The sequence below is a fragment of the Camelus bactrianus genome, chromosome 25 (assembly GCF_048773025.1).
Source record: "Camelus bactrianus isolate YW-2024 breed Bactrian camel chromosome 25, ASM4877302v1, whole genome shotgun sequence".
NCBI lineage: Eukaryota > Metazoa > Chordata > Mammalia > Artiodactyla > Camelidae > Camelus > Camelus bactrianus.
In genome coordinates this window covers 28,334,292-28,353,082 of record NC_133563.1, presented here as the reverse complement: position 1 = coordinate 28,353,082, position 18,791 = coordinate 28,334,292, and the positions used below count along the sequence as shown (strand labels likewise).

General features: G+C 49.1%; 1 protein-coding gene across 2 annotated transcripts; it reads right to left on the bottom strand.

Moving 5' to 3' along the window:
- Positions 1 to 12,339: 12,339 nt before the first annotated feature.
- On the bottom strand, positions 12,340 to 17,545 carry MYC (MYC proto-oncogene, bHLH transcription factor). Of its 2 annotated transcripts, none has more exons than XM_010972639.3 (3): positions 16,952 to 17,545; positions 14,535 to 15,300; positions 12,340 to 13,430 (listed from the first exon to the last, which is right to left on the bottom strand). In XM_010972639.3, exons 2-3 carry the CDS (start codon positions 15,286 to 15,288, stop codon positions 12,868 to 12,870), a joined length of 1,317 nt encoding a protein of 438 aa, XP_010970941.2. In that variant the 5' UTR covers positions 15,289 to 15,300; positions 16,952 to 17,545; the 3' UTR covers positions 12,340 to 12,867. The 2 variants fall into 2 exon arrangements, with proteins under 2 accessions (XP_010970941.2, XP_010970942.2); XM_010972640.3 differs by having other exon boundaries at positions 14,535 to 15,297.
- Between the last annotated feature and the right edge of the window lie 1,246 nt (positions 17,546 to 18,791).

Below are 18,791 nucleotides of genomic sequence, written 5' to 3'. Positions count from 1 at the left end.
AAGCTGGGAAACTCAGCCTAGGACATCTTCCCAGGAGCTTGGAGAACTTGTTAGGATGCAAATTTCCCAGGCTCCACCCTACAGATCCTGACTTAGTAGATCTGGGGCGAGGGGTGAATCCCCTCCTCGCTACTACCCTGAGAGTGAACCATCAGGGAGCTGCTTTGGGGTTCAGATGAGGACTCCTCAAGGGTGGGGGGGGGGAATGCCTTCCTGGGTGCTGTGTCCTTGAAGGACACACTCTCAGACAAGCTGGATCCTTGCGGAGGTGTTTGGCAGAGGGAATAGCAGGTTTAAAGAAACAGGAGTGAGCCAGTCTGCTCGTGAAACTGCAAGAAATTTACCAGGATGGGGTTGTCTGGTATGTGAGGCTGTTAGCTGACTTTGATTTGAGGCTACACTGGCTGGTTGTCCCCAGCAATGCTGAATCAAGTTCAATGGAAACCTGCCAACAAGCTTCTTGAAATTGTGAGAAGTTTGCATTTTAGGGCTTCAGTTATTGCACCCAGAAGCCCAAAGCAGCTGCTCTGAGAAAAACTGATTCCAAGAGAATCTTTGCTGAAGATCTGTAGGCTGTCACATGGTCTGCAGGGTTCCTTTTTAAGGGCAACTCCACCCCTCAATGATTTCAGAAGAGATGGGAAGTGGGAAGAACTAGCTTAACTCTTTAAAGAAAGTGACAGATTACACTCAACAGTCTCATTCATTTTCCGGAAGCTTGTCTGGCAAGCAATTTAAAGGAAGAAAATCTCCAAGGATTCCTTCCTTAACCCTAGCATGGTGAAGAGAAAGTGCTGTGGAACCTGATGGACATGGGTTCAAATTCTGACTCCTCCTTGTGCTTGCTGCCTGACCTTGGGTAAACTACACAGTGGCTCAAAACCTCATCTCCTATCATGTCAAGAGTACGGAATGTGTAGGGGTAGGGGATTGAGAGGTACAAAATATTAGGTATAAAATCAGCTACAGGAATATTTTGTGCAACACAGGGAATACAGCAAATATCTTACAATAACTATCCATGGGGTATAACCTTTAAAAATTGTGAATCACCATATTGTACCCTTGGAAGTTATATAATGTTACATATCAGCTATACTTCAGTGAAAAATAAATAAATAAGCTACAAGGATATATTGTACCACGTGGGCAATATTTTATAACTATGAATGGACTACAACCTTTAAACATTATGAATCACTATATTGTACGTCTGAAGCTTATTTAATAATGTACATCAACTGTACCTCAATAAAAAAATAAAGAAAAACATCAACATACCGAAAAAAAAGAAAAAAGAAATGATATGAAGCCTGTGGTGTATTTGGCACACTGCTTGGCCCAGAGTAGAACCTTGTGAAGTGACAACATGCTATTAATTTTTCTTCAAAAAAAGTAAACTGGTATCAGAAACTACAGAAAAAGGAAGACACAGGCAGCCCTTGCAATGAGGAAATTTTTCACTTGGGGCTTCTAGAGAAAAAAAAGTCAGAAGGGGGTGTGGCTCAAAGAGGATATTTGGTTGAGAGCCGAGAATTTAGTTCAGGTTCCCCAGGGGAGCAGGCGCTGGTGGCCTGGCACCCTCAGAGCGCAGAGTGAAGAAATGCTGGGGAGTGAGGGAGCTCGAAGTGAGGACACTAGAGGCACCAACTGGAGAGGGAGTTGCTCCCCTCAGGAAAACATGCACCCACGCACCTTCTCCGGAACTGCCTGTGGGTCCAGCCATTCATGGCCGGGAGGAGGAAGGAAAGAGGGTGGGTGGGAGGCGGGAAGAGAAAGCCACATAGAAACAGGAAGGAAGGGGGCTTGGGAGCGGTTTGCTGTGCAGAGAAAACCGGCCTCCCGTGAACTGAGTTCATGGCTGCCCTCCCTCAGCTCTGCCCTCATCTGTGGGTCCAGCCAGCCTCAATGAGGGCCTACTGAGTGCAGTCCCGCATTTGGGCATGAAAGCAGAGTTGATGGATGCCACAAATCCAGTTCTAGAGATGCTTACTCACCTGCACCGGGCTGAATGGTGTTCCCCCAGATTTCGTGTCCACCAGGAATCTCAGAACGTGACCTAGTTTGGAAATAGCATCTCTGCAGTAGGGATTAGTTAAGATGACATCATATTGGATTGGAGGGGACCCTAGATCCAATGACTGGTGTCCTTATAAGAAGAGGAGGGCAGACACAGAGAGATGCATAAATGCAGGGGAGAGGCCATGTGAAGAGGAAGGCGGAGACTAGGCTGATGCATCTCCAAGCGGAGGAACGTCAGAGATTGCAGGAAGTTGGTCACCAGAAGCTAGGAAGAGGCCAGAGAGAACGCTCTCCTCGAGCCTTCAGAGGGAGCATGGCTGAGCTGACACACGTGTGAATACATTTCTGTTCTATCAGCTGCTCAGTTTGGGGTCACTTGTTTTGGTGGCCCCAAGAATCGAGCATAGCATCATAGGAGAAAGACAGAACGCAGGCACTCCTCACTTGGCAAGGCACGGTGCTAACTGAAACTTGTGTCTATCAGAATTGTCCCCACTTTGCAGGGTCTGTGGTAACTGAGGGCCAGTTTCGGTTAACATGGAACCATGCAAAGCAAGGACTGTCTGCACACCCACCCACCTGGAAAAGCACAGACAGCTTACCATCAAGAGAACACTGAGTAGTCCAAGGTGACATAGAAGAATCAACGGTGGTTAATCTGGAAGGGCTTCCTGATAGAAGCAAGTTTTGAAAGATTAGAACCCAGGCTCTCAGAAAAGTCACATGGGGGCGTGCTGGATAACTCCCTTCTTCCTTGAGGGGTCCAGTTCCGACTCTACCACTTACTGGCTCCGAGATCCTACTCTACCTGAGGCTAAGTTTCCTCACCTGTGAAACAGTGATCACAAATCCAGATCTGCCAGGGGGACACCCAGACCTGATCATTGGCCTCAGCCCTTTTCACTCTCAATGGTGTCCTGGTTTGTACTGAAAAAAAAAAAAGAAAAGAAAAGAACAATTTGGGGATTGGTTTTTTTTTTTTTTTTTCAACTTTTCAAGTATGAAATGATCATATCATAAATATGAGATTCTGCTGCTCAGCTTTGCTACCTCAGGGAGATTTCCTGATTGAGAACAACTTGAATGAGTTGTCTCTGGGCCAGTCCCAGACAATTCAGCTTAGGGCTTTAGAGCAGGGCTTCTGGAGTTGGACTAAAGTAGACTGACATCTAAGGTCTACCACCTGTCAGCTCTGTGACCTTGGCAATTCATTTGCCATCTCCTCCCCATCGTTCTCTGAGGACCAGTTTTTTTCCTTCCATGCAACGGAGCCAATAATAGTGCATAATCTGTAAACTGTTCAGGTGATGAAATGATACATGTGAAACCCGTAGCACAATGCCTGTCACAAAGTAACTAGTTTTTAAATAGGAGTTAGAAAAAAAAGAATTGTGCTGAAGCTGTGCAGAGTTTGTTTGGGTTTGCTTGGAGGAAGAACTTCTAGACAGTAAGAGAGGAGACACTGCAGCCTCCAGACAGCCTGAACCCCAGAACAAATCATCCCTAATTGTAGATAATCAAAGAACAAAATATGCAGACATTGAGACACGACTCAGACGTTACGGCCCAGGATTTGATTGTGTTTAGATCTTGTTATGGCTTTCTGGCCCCTGTCTCTTTGCGTTTTTTTTTTTTTTTTTTTTTTTTTGGTGGGAGGGAAGTTGTTGTTGTCTTGTCCCCAGAGCAAGGCAATATGATATTATGGGAAAAACTTGAAGAATGGTCTGTCATTTTATTTACAAGAAACAGAAACTCCTACTGACTCATTTAATCCTAAACCTCATTTTCTAGAAGGCCATTGGAGAGTTCCGAGGACTGATGGAGACCTGGGAAGCCAGGGTGGAGACAGGCTTGACACAGGCAACGCTAAGCACCTCCAGAGCCAGGCAACTGGGTCTCCTTAGGGACAGTGAGTGACCAGAAAGAATGTGTTCAAACCTCTATGTTCTGTTCCTGGTTCACTCCAGTCAAGACTCAAAGTCCCAGGAGAAAAAAAAAATCTGCTTAGCCTCCCCTGGGCATCTCCATGGCTGGAAGAGGCCAGGGCACTCCCTTGGACCTACCGAGACTACCTACACCGGGTAAGAGGAAATTCCAAAAGGAAGTGGGGTGCATCACCCAAAGAAGAGGAGAGGAGGCCTGCGGCCCCACTGCCGCGAGGGCCCAGAAGACCCTGCATCCTGCTCCGGAAAACCTGTGTGTTCTGCCCACAGACCTTCCCCTCCACCACCTCAACTTTTTATCAGCAGAGGAAGATGGTCAGCTCACATGATCTTAGGGGCTTTCCTTCCAGAATGTTCCTGAGCCCTGGGCAGCTCCCACTGCTCTCATTTCCTTATAGGTAATCCTCCCACCTCAGGCTCACAGCACTGACTCCCTCAAGGCAGAGACCACTTTCTGAGGAGCCCACTGCCCAGGAGAGGCCTGCTGGTGACGTTTCCAGGCCTGCACAGGAGACACCCAACGACAGGTTTTCAAACTGACTATGGAGAAGGCCTCGGTCTCAGTGTCTGGGAGGGAGATTTGAGAGGTGGGGGAAATGGCGACCTAGTGTGAGAGAAGGGGCCTGCATGTCTCCTGGAGAAACAACCCCAAGGTGCCCGACTGGCCCCAGGGGAATCTGGTGATGGTTCCCACCCCGAGAGGCAAAGATGTGCCCTGGGGCTGAATCGCTGCTCTGACCCTGCTTTGCTATATGACCTTGAGAAAGTTACCTGATGACGCTAAGTCTCAGTACCCTGAAGTGTATGATGAGCAAGTGAGTGTTTTCATCTCATGAGGATGTTGTGAGATAAAATAAATCAGGAAATAGAAAGAAAGAAACACAAAAACAAACAAGCAAAGAAACAAAAGTAAACTGGGCAAATAACATGGTGCATGAGAAGGGTGCCACTGTGCTTAACTCTTATGCCTATCATGAGCAAAAGCATGGAAAAGGGAACCAAGGGAGCAGAGATCAGAGGGGGCTTCCCAGAAGAGGTGACATTCAAAATGAGACATGGAACGTGTGTGATGAACATCATTCAGGCTGAGGGCTGAACAAGAGCCGAGCTCCAGAGGAGGGAATGTGTCTGGCATTTCAGAAAAAATGCAAATTGCCTCAATAAAGTTGCAAGGAGTGATACTGCAACAGGCTGGACAGGTAAGTCGGGGAGGGTCATGAAGAGGTGCAACGATATTTGTCCTTTAGGGTCAGAGTAAAGGGAGACACTAAATTCTTGTGTGTCAGGGAGCGACCTGGTCTGTTGCCTTTTTAAGAAGAAGGAACTCCTGTTCCTTCGAGGAGACCAGAGTAGGGGCAGTGAGAAGCTTCTGGCACCAGATCGTGGCGGGCAGAGAGAGTGGTGGCGGTGGGCAAGGAGACCTGGGGACAGAGCTGAGAGGTAGTCAGGAGGCAGAATCCAAAGGATTTGGTGATGTGTTAGAAATGGAGGGTGAGAGAAAAGGAAGAGAAAGAGGAAATTCTCAGTTACTGAATCTGTGCTGGACCACTTTTCATATATTACCTCCTTTAATTCTCTTAACAGCCCTGGGAGAGCAGTGTGAGTCCCACAGTCCCGCCAGCCTCCTATTTATTTCCTTTTCTCCCTGCAAATCGGCAAAGTCGGGCTCAGAGCAGCAAGGTCATTTGCTCTGTGTCACACAGCACGCTGGTGACACAGCCAGACTGAAGCTCAAATGAGTTCGCAAATCTATGTCTTCCTCCCCATCACTTGTGGAACTTTTAAAATAATACAGGATCCCAGACCCCCCTACACCCTGGACATTCTGGTTTAGTAGCTCTGAGGTGGATCTTTGGTCAGAAGACCCTCAGGTGATTTGGGGACTTAGTCAGGCTTTTAAAACATCTGGCCTCTTCCATGCAACTCTGAGGAGCTCAGCACCACAATTGCCCAGGGAGTCAGTCTAGGGAACCCTGCTCTTTTTGCCCATCATTGCATTTCAAGAGTTGCCTTCCCCTGCTGGATGGGGCTGTCAGGCACACTCTTCCAGAGGAGGAGCACCGGGAACCACGCTGATCAGTCAGCCTTGGGGTGGGCCCGTGAGCTCAGGAGACCAATCAGAACCCTTTCTGAGGCTTTTCCTCCAGAGGAGAGGGGGATCCTCTTTCTTTGAGGAGTCTATGCAGCCATCTTTGCTGCGGGTGGGGAGATCCTGACTGAGATGAAGATACGGAAAGAATCCTGAAGCCACTGTTTGAGCCCTTAGATCCAGTCACCCTTGGGCTTTTTCAGTTACATAAACTAATTATATGCCTTCCTCCCCCTCCCACCCCCCCAACCCTGTTCTACATTTTACCAGGTTAAATTGAATTTCTGTTGCTTGCCACCTACAGATCCTGACTGATAGATTCTTCCACTCAGGCTTCTGCTGTCTGGAATGAATTAGGTTGACATCACTGGGGGAGTAGATGTGACATGAGCTGAGCACAGAGCATTGGATTGGACGGGTTGAAAAAGAGATGGACGACTCTGGGAAGGAGACACTTAAAGTATATGGGAAATACATTCACCCATTCACGGGTCGATACACTCATTCACTCATTCAGCACAATTTTATATGCTGGAAACTGTGCCTGTCCTGCTGGGTACAATGATGGAGAAAGTCAAACTATGTGTCCTCAACGAGTTTCAAGTCTAGCAAGGGGAAAAGAGCATTAAACAGGTTATTTCTGCACAGATGAACATGCCCTGGGACAGAGCAGGAACAGAGGGTTCTGGGAGCCTCTGACGTCACACCCAGGAGAGATGCAGGAAGCATCTGTCTCTGAAAGAGTGGCCACGTTCAGGAAGGCATCCCCCTCTCACCTCAGTCCACTCACACCCTGCACGCAGCCTTCAGAGTTCGGGCATCAGGTAGATGAAGTTGGAAGTTGCCCTTAAGGTGCTTACATCTAGTGACGTCCCCACTTTTCTCCTGTATCTTCAGTTCTCCCCTCCCAACTTTATCCCCTCAGCATACAAACTAATTATCTCTTTATCCTCAATAAGATAGAATCAAGATACAGCAAATCAAACCAAATACAAATCCTTTTTTAAAAAAGTCTAACTTTTTAGTGACGTGGAGTCAATTTACAATTTTAGTTCCAGGTGCACAGCAAAGCAATTCAGTTACACATATACACACATACATATATATATATATATATATATATATATATATATATATATATATACACACACACACACATACATATATACATATATATACACACACACACACATATATATATTTTCAGGTTCTTTTCCATTACAGCTCATCACAAGAAACTGAATATAGTTCCCTGTGCTATTCAGTGGTCCTTGCTGTTTGTCTGTTTTATATATAGTAATATATATAGTAATGCAAATACAGGTCTTTGTCTCTGCTTGATGTATCCGTCTCTATCCTTATGCTCAGAGTTATGCTTCTTAAAAAGGTTGTTGAGAATCTTTGTTTCTACTTTGTCTCCCCCTCACTTTCAAGGTCCACATGACCATTAAAATGGCTGTCCATTCAGCCATTCACCTAGGAATTGTTGAATCATTGATGGATGCCAGGCATTTATGTTGGCACCTGGTGAACAGGACTGATGTGATTACATTCCTCAAGGCAAGATGAGCAATTTCTATAAAGAGTGAGGAGTGTTTAGGCTGCCAATCCCAGTCTCTTAGGGAGTCTTGCCTAGTGATCAGAGGATACCGCGAGATGAGCGATGGAGGATGGACAAGAGACTGCTGGGCTTGTGGGCGTGGTGTGGGCTGGGTGGTGTGTCAACAGTGTTTTGAGCAGAGGGAACAAAGTGTCTGAAAAAGGTCCCAGGATATAGGGGAACTGCAGTGATGAGACCTCAAGTCAGTGGAAGCCAGTACGCGGAGGACCCTGGAGGTGTAAGACGGGTTTGGACTTCATCCAGAGGGTAGCAGGAACCCTCTGAAGGGATTTAAGCAGTAGGGGTGGCATAATCATATTTGTGACTAGAAAGATCTGGGTGGTGGCAGTGATGGGATGAAGAAGGCAGTAGTTCTCAACTTTTTCAAGCCCTGGAGAACTTGTTGAAACTGTTTCCTGGGGCCCATCTCCTGAGATTCTAATTCAAGGGGACAGCGTGCTTGCAACTGCAACAAATTCACAGGCAGTGTTGGTGCTGATGGTCCAGGAAGCACACTTTGGGAACTCCTGGAGAAGGCATGGCAGGAGGGCAGGGTGCTGGGAGAATGATTAGGCAGCTGTTTCAAGTGATGGATTGAATGAAAGGAATGGAGGAGCAGAAGGCTCTTGGGTGGATGGAGCTGCTGTCCCACTGGGAGGTGTGGTCAAGAAGATGCTTCCATATTGCCAAGCCCTGTGGACCATTCTCTGCGCATTCTCTTGCTGCCTCTGACACTTCCAGTGGAAGAGCTTCCTCCTGGGCTCCAGTTACAGTCTTTTTTCCCAGCTTCCCTTTATCCCTCTGACAGTCTTCTCCCTTGTTCCTCTTCCAGCATTTCCTGGGCTTTTTCCTTGATTCCATTTCCCCTGGGGGAAGGGGCTGGTCTTCAGCAGCTCCCAGAGCTTCAATCCCCTCCTGCTACATAGTAAACACTCTAGCAGTGTTTGTAAAATAACTCAGAGTCTAATTGCTTTTGTTTCCCTTGTTTTCCACTAGTCCATAAGCGACTCAGGGCTACAACCTTATCTATCTCATGTATCTTAGCATCTCTTCACACCCCCAGCACAGTGTGGGCACACAGTAGGTGCTCAATAAATATTTATGAACGAATGAATAATTCCTGTTCTCACCATTTGGCCAGCTCTTTGAATGCAGGCAAATTACTTAATCTCTCAAAGTTTCAATCCCTTTATGTGTAAAATAGGGATTAGCAATGATTGAATTTCCCTCCTAAGAGTTGCTTTCGGAATGAAAAAAGATAATGCCTGTAAAGTGTTTGGCACATGCTATACTCACATTAACTACTATGATGGTTGCTTTTATTGGTGGTGCTCATGTGACTTTGGAAGACCTACTGAATTTGTTTAAACTTCAGTATTGTCACATTCAAAAATCGCTCCCCAGCCAGGCTGCTGTGTGCATCCACTGAGATGCAGGGTGTGGCAGATAGGAGGGGTATGAGGTTACTCCCACTCCTTCCCCACCCTGGAGAGCCCTGACTGCACAGCCCTGTTTTATCCCCCATGGGCTGATGGGGTGACAATGGGAAGAAAGTGTCAGGAATAGTGGCTGAGCTCCCAGGCATTGTGTGAACACAAAGAACATTTCTTTTACCCTGAGAAGATCTACAGCCCATTAACGCTTGTTGCCCTCAACCGTGTCTTCCTAAAGAGCTTAGTGTAGGCTGATATTGAAAGAAATGAAATTAAAAACCAAGTGAGAAATCAACTCAGAGTCATTTGGACTCATCTCAAACCAGCTTGGCAAAGCGAACATTCTTGGGTGTTTCTTCTACATTTGAAATGAGTCTAGGCTCTCCCCTGAAGGATTCGGACTAGAGGAAGATTACAGCTATGTCTTTAGTGGTGAGTGGTGGAGTCTTTTTAGCTTAGTTTTTTTTTTTTTTAAGCAGGTCCCTATTCTCATCCTATTAGCTTGTGTCTACCCCTTCTCCTTTGACAGAGGCGTGTAATGGTCTATATCCCTAAACGAGGAACATTTAGTAAAGCTCCTAGTGCATTCCAGATACTATTGGGGGACACCCTTCAGCCTCTTCTAACTGAAGGGTTATGTTGCATGTATACTGTTTCAGGGGTCCTTAGCTTGTACGCTAAACAACTATTATTGACTGAGCCAATCATCAGCTATTGCAATCAAACCACAGAAAATCCCCTAACTGGATTATTTTGTCTGCTTTCCCAAGCTTTGTCTTAAAGGCCGGCAGAGAACTCCACTTCCATGCGGCAGCTGTGAGGAGCCAAAGTATTAGGCTGAGCGTGTGAGAACTTTGTTCATTTAAAACTTTGATTGACTGTTTTTAGAATGTGGATCGCCTTTGTTGCTTCCAAATGACAGTATGAAATAACACTTGCTCTTCAAACATTCCAGCCCTAGACAAAACTACCCAGGGCAGTTGATGACTTGGGGCCGTCATTAATTCCTGGACAGTGTCCTGGGTCAAAGGCAGAGTTAATATTAGCTTATTCCTTCCTGTGTATTCTTGACCAGATTGGAAGCTCCGCCCCTCCATCTCCAATTCTTGATTATTGTTATCTACAAAATAGATTACACAATGGCATAAACCCTGGGGACTTGCTGGATTGGCTCTGATGGCCAGTTTGTGTTGGGGTCAAGGTCAGCCTGATTTTCTGGAAAGAAGTTGGCATCTGTTCTGTTTTCAGACCGTGTCCAGGCTTCATAAAGCTAAGAGGGGGCCGATTCTGTTGTCGGAGTGGTTCCCTCTCATCTCCACAGCCAAGCTCTGCATCCCGAAAGTTATTTCCTGATCATGTGGAACGAGAAGTTGTTTTTCGAGTGAGGAACACTCTCTCCTATTCCACAAGCTTGCCGGGACTTAGTGATTCAAACTAACACCTTCCTCGTTCCCAAGTGAGTCACTCCAGGGCTGTACTCCAGCCACAAAGGGGCAAACAGTGAATCGTTTAAGATCGCCCCCGCTTCTGTAACACTTTGAACTACTCAACTTCTGTGGATTTTATCTCCCTTTGAATTTAGGACGTAGGGTGTGACAGCTTGAAGCTATTAGGGTAGGACTTAGGATCCAGAAGAAAAGATCAAGAAAGACACTAAGGACTTGAATAAATTATTCTAAGCGTCAGGGCCAAAGACAGTAATTATTTATTGATTTATGGGTCATGGTGGATTAAAATCTCCAAGTGAGTACAAAGATCTGAAGATCTACTCTGAGGCTGAGACAATGAGATTATTAGAACAGTGATAGTAACTTCCATTGGCCTGTATAGTCAGCGTTCAGGTTTCTGGTTTGGACCGTGTGGTTTTCAAAGGCTTATATAATTAATGGTATCTCCATTCCAAAATGCCTTTTCATGTTCTAATGATGAGCATGTGTCATGAGTGTCCGTGTATGAGCGAGGTTGGAAGGAAGGAGAGTTTGTCGTTTCCAAAATTATGACTCACATGACAAAGAGTAAGGATGTTTTATTTTATGAGCTGAACAGTAGCACTTCCAGACTGGCTGCTTCCCAGGAGCAACTGGGGAATTTCATTTCATTAAATAAAAGGCTAAGGTAGGAGTGAATAAGCTGTGGGTTTCTCACGGTGGAAGGAAAAATGAAGCCACGAACAACAAAACAAAAACAAAAACAAAACAAAAAGGAAGAGGACCCAAGTCCTCACCAGGTTAAAACGTTGAAATTGAAGGCACATAATCCACTGGATTCCCTCCTGTTCTTGTCCTTGTGACCAGCCAGTGTGTTCCCACCAGCATGTGTGAGGGGTGATCTGGCACAGGTTACAGTAGATTTTGCCTGGGCTTGAACCCTGGCCCTACTCATCATCAGTGGACCTGGGTACACAGATGGGTCTCTCTGTGCTTCAGTCTCCTTCCCTACTATGGGGAAATCAACAGTATCTCTTTCCTAGGGTTGCTGTGGAATTAGAAAGTGCTTAGAAAAATGCCTGTCACATAAATGTGGTTATTATTTGGGTCAGTCCATCGGGCCCCAAACTTAAGCATTCTTTCTCTCAGTCCTGGAGACACAGGATGAGCTGAGGCATGACAGTGAAGTGTTAAGTGTTTTTCAACAAACTTGGGACCTGGATTCAGCCTTTTACTGTGTGGCTACAGAGAAGCCACATAACCACTCTGAGCTTCTCTAGTTCCTTGTTTGTAACATAAGGTTAATAACCTGTCTCCCAGAGCATCTGGTTAGCAAGCAGCAAATGTTGGTCCTACTCTTTGTCCCCCTGCCAACTCTGTCAGGAGGCAGAACCCAGGGGCTGGAATGGAGCTGGAGGATGGCTGGGGAACGGTCTGGAAAATCGAAACTGAGGGGGGTTTCTTCCTCATCTTCTTCCCAGCCCCCAGTCCTCACCCCTTTTTGTATTCTTAACTGTTATCTTTAACCTCTAGCATCCCTTTTGCCTACCTCTAAACCCTATCACCAGCCCTTTCATTCTTTGAAGTATCAACTCTGGTCCTTATCACAAATCTCCAGGAAGCATCTTATAACCCTGAGAACTTAAAGACTTTAAGGCCCCAGACCCATTAGAACAAAGAAAAACCCCCACCCTTTCTTAAAAAACTCCTTTTCCCATCTTTGTAAACTCACTCCCGGAAGGGCCAAATTCTGTTAATTTGTAATTGATAATAAGAGAATGAGAAAAGAAAAAAAGAAAGAAAAGAAAAACAAAACACTCACAACTTAAGATTTGGCTCAATTATATATTTGCCAAGTATTTTATTTTTTCTAAAAACAATAGAAAAAAAATCAACTTTAAAAAGGAAAATGTACTTAAATAAAAAAAATTATGTTTTATATAATACATGGCATGAAATTTTGTATAATTGCTATAAACGTTTTATTAAAGTTATTTACATTTAATGGTCATATTTACATAGGAAAATTGGGTGAACTTTAGGATTTTGTAAAAACAATTCTTAAATACAAATCTGTTAGAGGGGAAAAAAAAAAAAAGATGACAAGCATAAAAAAAGTTCTTTTATGCCCAAAGTTCCATCTGAGGCAGTTTACATTATGGCTAAACCTTGGGACTGGATTAGTCCCAAGACCCAGCCAAGGTTGTGAGGTTGCACTTGAACATGCATTTGAGAAAAGTTCATTCGTAAAGAGTTGCTGTAGTTTTGTCAGAAGAAACCTTTTTCCTTATTCCCCCTTAGTAACAAGTGAGAATTCACAAATGATTCCAGTTCCTTCCTCCAATAGGTCAATTTATGCACAAGAGTTCCGTAGCTGTTCAAGTTTGAGTTTCAACTGTTCTCGCCTCTTCCGCAACACGTCTTTTTCTGAAATGAGCTTTTGCTCCTCTGCTTGGATGGACAAGATGTAGGCTGTGGCTTTTTTAAGGATAACTACCTTGGGGGCTTTTTCATTGTTCTCCAACTCCGGGATCTGGTCACGAAGGGCAAAAAAGCTGCGTTTCAGCTCGTTCCTCCTCTGGCGCTCCAAGACGTTGTGTGTCCGCCTCTTGTCATTCTCCTCCGTGTCCGAAGACCTGGGGCTGGCACATTTTCTGTTGTTGCTGATCTGTTTCAGGACCCTGCCATTGTCCAACTTAGCCCTCTTGGCAGCAGGATAGTCCTTCCTGGTGGAGGGTGGCGCTGCATAATTGTGCTGATGGGTGGACACATGGCATCTCTTAAGGACCAATGGGCTGTGAGGAGGTTTGCTGTGGCCTCCGGCAGAAGGTGACCCCGATTCCGACCTTTTGGCAGGGGGCTGCCTCTTCTCTACAGAAACAACATCAATTTCTTCCTCATCCTCTTGTTCTTCCTCTTTGAGAAAGGAAAGAGAAATCACCCAGTTAGCAACGGTTTCCTTAAAACAATCAATGACCAGATTAAAGTAATGCGATGTGAATACAAGGCGTTATTAGGTAAGAAGGGACCCTGGCACAAAGTTATCCCATGAGGACCAGCCAAGCATCTCTGCTCTTCTCGTGAAGGCAGAGTCTCAGGGTGGAAAATGACAGCTGGGTTTACAGCACAGACAAGAAAATTACCATTTACCAGGATACAACATTGATGCCAATTCTTACCTAAGACTTAATGAGGCTCTGGACACACCCAAAGCAAAGCGCATTCCCAAGCACCTCCTATTTGCAAGGGACTTTACCAAGAACCCTTCAGATGTTGCAAATGATAGCTGCGAATCTTTGGTATGACTTTAGCAACTCCCTATTTTACTGGAAGTGCAAAAAAGAAAAAGAAAAAAAAGTCTTGCAGCTTTGCCAAAAGTCCTAGGGGGTGGGGGAAGGAAAAAAGAAATCCAATTTTGGGAAGGATTGGCTTTTGAGTGTTCAAAAGAGGGTGAAAAGATTTCAACTCCTCAGCCTATCCACTTATAAGGCACTTTCAGCAGCTCATAGCGCTCAGGTGGGAGGCTGCCCAGTGTCTGTCCCCTGCCCCTTTTCATTCTTGTTGATTTGGAGTCCATTAAATTCCAACAACTTCTCAGAAGTTAAGGGAGGAAGGAGGTAATTCATTCACTCTTGCAGAGATCAATCCTCTAGCCTCATCAAGATCCCCCACCCCCAACCAGGGCAATTAAAATGCTTAAGAGGGGTAAGAGGGAGCGAATTGAGTGGCTAGATAAACTAGAAGATTTAAAAACCCAAATGAAATTCCTAAGGGGAGGGAGGGGAAAGGAGGAGGCTGGCCACTAGGGCGGTCTTATGGGAAGGGATGGGAGGAACACCGAAGCCCAGGGTTTCAGGGATGATGCGCTCCCAGACCCTTCCAGACCTGCCATTTCTTTTCCAAATATAAGGAAAGAGAAAAGGCAGGGTCAACCGAAGTGGCCCCTTGCATTAGCGGCCGATAAGAACAGGAAAGACAAACAGCCAACCCCTCAGACAGGCCTGGAGGGTCCCAGCTTACCAGAGTCGCTGCTGGTGGTGGGTGGTGTCTCCTCGTGGAGCGCCAGGGGCTCGGGACTGGCCCGCGGGGACGACTCGGCGGAGGAGAGCAGAGAGTCCGAGGACGGGGAGAAGGCGGTGGAGTCCGGGGAGGCGCAGGGCTTGGGCGAACTGCTGTCGTTGAGCGGGTAGGGGAAGACCACGGAGGGGTCGATGCATTCGGAGGCGGCGGCGCTTAGGTCCTGCAGGTACAGGCTGGAGGTGGAGCACCCGCCGTGCCCACGGGCGGGGCTCGGGCTGCTGCTGTCTTTGCGCGCAGCCTGGTAGGAGGCCAGCTTCTCGGAGACGAGCTTGGCGGCGGCCGAGAAGCCGCTCCACATACAGTCCTGGATGATGATATTTTTGATGAAGGTCTCGTCGTCCGGGTCGCATATGAAGCTCTGGTTCACCATATCTCCTCCCAGCAGCTCGGTCACCATCTCCAACTGGTCAGCAGTGGAAAAGCCGCCGCCGCCGTCGTCGTCTCCCCTGGGGGAGAAGGACGCGACCGCAACGTAGGAGGGAGAGCAGAGCCCGGAGCGGCGGCTTGGGGACAGGGGCGGGGTGGGCAGCAGCTCGAATTTCTTCCAGATATCCTCGCTGGGCGCCGGCGGCTGCAGCTCGCTCTGCTGCTGCTGCTGGTAGAAGTTCTCCTCCTCGTCGCAGTAGAAATACGGCTGCACCGAGTCATAGTCGAGGTCATAGTTCCTGTTGGTGAAGCTGACATTGAGGGGCATCGCGGCAGCCTGCTGGAAGGGGCACACAGAGGCGGGCAAGTCTTGAGTTAAGGGGGTCTTGGTTGGTATCGAAACCCCGCGCAGCGCGCGGTGCGCGCCACAATCCCGAACCACTCCCCTTTCAGTGCTGTCCCCCCAAAGGGGCTGGTGGGAGGTGGGGGACCAAAAAAAAGGGGGCACCTTTTCACCCTCTCCGAGGGACCCCCTACTATCTGGGACACACACTTGGTGAACCAGCTCCGTAGCGCTAACGGACCTTCCGTTCCCGGGGAGCCCGGAGCGTGAAGCCCGGGAGTTGGCCCCGCAGCCGCCTAGCAATCGAAATCAGCTCTGGCCTCCTTAACAGGCCGGGGAAGGCGGCAGTGGGGAATACGAGCTGCCAAACGCCAAAGCGCAATTTTTTTGCGCCACCTGAAGGAGAAGGCGAGAGGCGCCGAGGCAGAGCTGCCGCGCGCGGCCCCCTCCCGCGCCGGGGCCCCTCCGCTCCGCGCCGCACCCGTTCCCACTCGCGCCCTCGCCGCGCTCCTTCCCCCGCCGGCGCCGCCGCCCCTCCCAACCTCTCCTCTCCGCCTCCTCCATCCCCACCCCCCAGCGCGCCCCCCTTCCTTCCTTTGCCGGCTTTTCTTCTTCTCTCTCGCGGGCTGGGGTGGCGAGTTCAGCCTCGGGTCTTAAACTCCCCCCATAAATAAAAGGGGGTGTCAAATAATAACAGGGACACCTCCCTTCAATACTCAAAACGCGGCTCAATTGCGCCAGAGACCCTCCTGCGATTCCGCGCCCGGAGTTGGGCGTCTTCCCGTCACCCGCCAAGGGTAGCAGCTGTTCTGGAAAAGCCCAGAGACCCGCTCCTTGCCGTCCCTCCGCATCTCAGGGGCGCAGGGGCACCCGTGTGGGTACACCAGAGGCGGCAGGGGAGCCAAGGCTGGGTGCGGAGATTTGTCCTCGTTTTCCCCCGAATCAATAATTCCGGAGAATTGGACACATCTTTGCCCCAGCCTCCCTTCACCCCTTTCCCGCGCCTCCCTAACACCAAGTCCTAACATCTCCGTAGACCAAGATCTTTAATTTTATTATTCTTTTAAAAAGTCAAATGCCAACTTCTAAAAGGAGCCGGGGGCGAACTGGAAACGCCGGGGATCAGCGGGCGAGACGCGCCGCAGTGTCTGTCTCTGGCTGACAGAACTGCGGTAAGCCGAAATTTAAATGCCCTTTCCCAGGCTGGAAAAAGTCAGCGGCTGCGGAGCTCTCATGCTCACACACGCAATATGTAATTCTTCCTCCAAGGAGCTCAGAATGGAAAGGGTTTTCTACCCACTGCAAAGCACACATCACCCCCTTCTTCCCCCCAAAGGCAAAAACCAATTAATGCAATAAACCAAGAATGCCTAACCGGCCGAGGTCAGCGACCATCGACACAAGAAAAAAATCTCTAAAGGCTACTTCCAAAAACGCACCACTGTTTTTCGTCTGCCTCCCCCCTCCCATCTTGACAAGTCACTGTACCCCGACCCAGTTCTGGTTCCTCTCCACCCCACCCCAACCTACCACAACTACTCTGAGAAAGTGTCAGTAGCGCAGGAATGAGAGAAAAGGCATTCTACTCATCTCGGCATTAAAGCCGTAGCCAAAATAAATTAAAAGACAAATAGGTTCGGGTGCTCACCGGGTTTTCCACTATCCGAAGGAAATCCAGCGTCCAAAAGGCGGAGTGGAGCGCCTTTCAGATGAGCGGGTCGTGGGCAGCGGCAGGGAAAAGCGTCTCCCCAAATAGGCAGAATCGCCTCTCCGCGTCGGGAGAGTCGCTCCGGTGTTGTAAGTTCCAGTGGAAAGTGCCCGCCTGCCGCAGTGGGCAAAGTTTCGTGGATGTGGCGAGGGTGGCGGACTGCTGGCGGGGGTCGACGGGAAGAGTGGGTTGGGGGCGGCCGGGCCGGAGGCGAAGCCCCCCTTTCACTCCGGATCTCCCCTTCCCCGGGTCCCCGGAGCGCGACTCTGCTCGCTCTGCTGGCTCGGCTCTTCCACCCTCCAAGCGCCCGCCCGCTCGCTCCCTCTGCCTCTCGCTGGAATTACTACAGCGAGTCAGTTGAAGCCCAGAAAACCGGCTTTTATACAAGCAGGCACGTCCCTCCCCTCTGTTCTCTTTTTCGCGCCAAGCCCGTGAATAGCCCTGCCCTTCCAGAGGCAGTTGGGGAGCCAGGCGGCGGCCAGGGCGCGGCGACCGCGGTGGCAGCAGCAGCCGCGAGATGCGCAGCCCGAGGGTCCTCAGCCTTGCAGACCCTCGCCTATAAAGGGCCGGTGGGCGGGGATTCGCCAGAGAGGATCTTTTTTCTTTCTCCCCCGCCCTCTGCTTTGGGAACCCGGGAGGGGCGCTTCTGGGGAGGGAGGGCCGGGGGGAGGAGACAGCCCTTTGAGCCTGGCACTCCAGTGCGCCGAGCTCTCGGATGTAAACAGAGTAAGAGTGCCGCATGAATTAACTGCGCGCCTACCATTTTCTTTTGCTCCCGCTCAAACCCTGTCCCTTTCTCTGCTGCCCGCTCCTCCGGCGCCGCGCTCGGTTTGGCACACAGCATACTGGTCCTGCGTGCTTAAAGCATCGCGGGCGAAACAGCTGAGTGCTCCGCACCGAGAATACATGGTGTACCCACGGCCACGCCACGCACGTCCGGGGCAGACGGGCGCCTCCCTAAGGCCGGGGAAAGGGCAACGTTTGGAAAATAAGTCCTACGAAGAGAGGAAGACGGGGTATTTAAGGGCGCGCGCTCTGTGTGTGGGGTGTTAGTGTAGATGGGGATAAGTGATAAGAGGTAGGAAGGAAAATGGTGCCTGGAATAATTAAAATAGCTCAGCGACGCATTGCCACGTATACTTGGAGGGCGCGTTATGAATAAACACCTATGACATTTGTTGGGGGTGTTATGCATTCCGTGTGTACAGCGATCTCGACTGGGCACCTTCCACCCAGAATGAATCGCCCACATTGCCGCCAGAGCTGCAGACTACCCCCCACCTCGGGCCCCGCCCGCTCAGAGCCACACGGATCTCCGCGGGAGCCCGCCGTTCCCCCGGGACGCGCTAATCCCTGAGATCTTTTGCGTGTTTCGGGGCTGGAGTAAGGAGGGAGCACGATTGCGGGAGCGCGCCGCGAAGGACTGACTCTACGCTGCGGGTTCCCGTCCCGTCTGCACCCCCATCACACCCCCGCGCCTCTCTCTCGGAGTTCCCAATTCCGTAGCCAGGTTTCGGAAAAGAGACCAATCCTCTCTGCTCCCCGTGGTGTCGGTTTTCAGCACTCCGGGGCTTCCAGCTTTGGGGGAAATCAAAGGCGCTAGACGGAAGAATACTGGGGAGGGGGGCGCGAGCCGCGGGACCAGACTCCCAAGAAGGAAGGAGACGAGCTGGCGGATCCTGCCTGGGGAGTCAGCCGAGTCCCGGGTGAAGAAAACCGTTAACTCTTTCCTCCTCGGAGCAACCGGACGTTTACTTCCTTTCTGGCTCTTCTTTCCTCT

Coding starts and splice junctions, on each gene's coding strand:
- MYC (XM_010972639.3), bottom strand. CDS start 15,288: ATGCCCCTCAATGTCAGCTTCACCAACAGGAACTATGACCTCGACTAT. Junction 13,431..14,534: donor CACCACCAGCAGCGACTCTG/GTAAGCTGGGAC, acceptor CCTTTCTCAAAG/AGGAAGAACAAGAGGATGAG.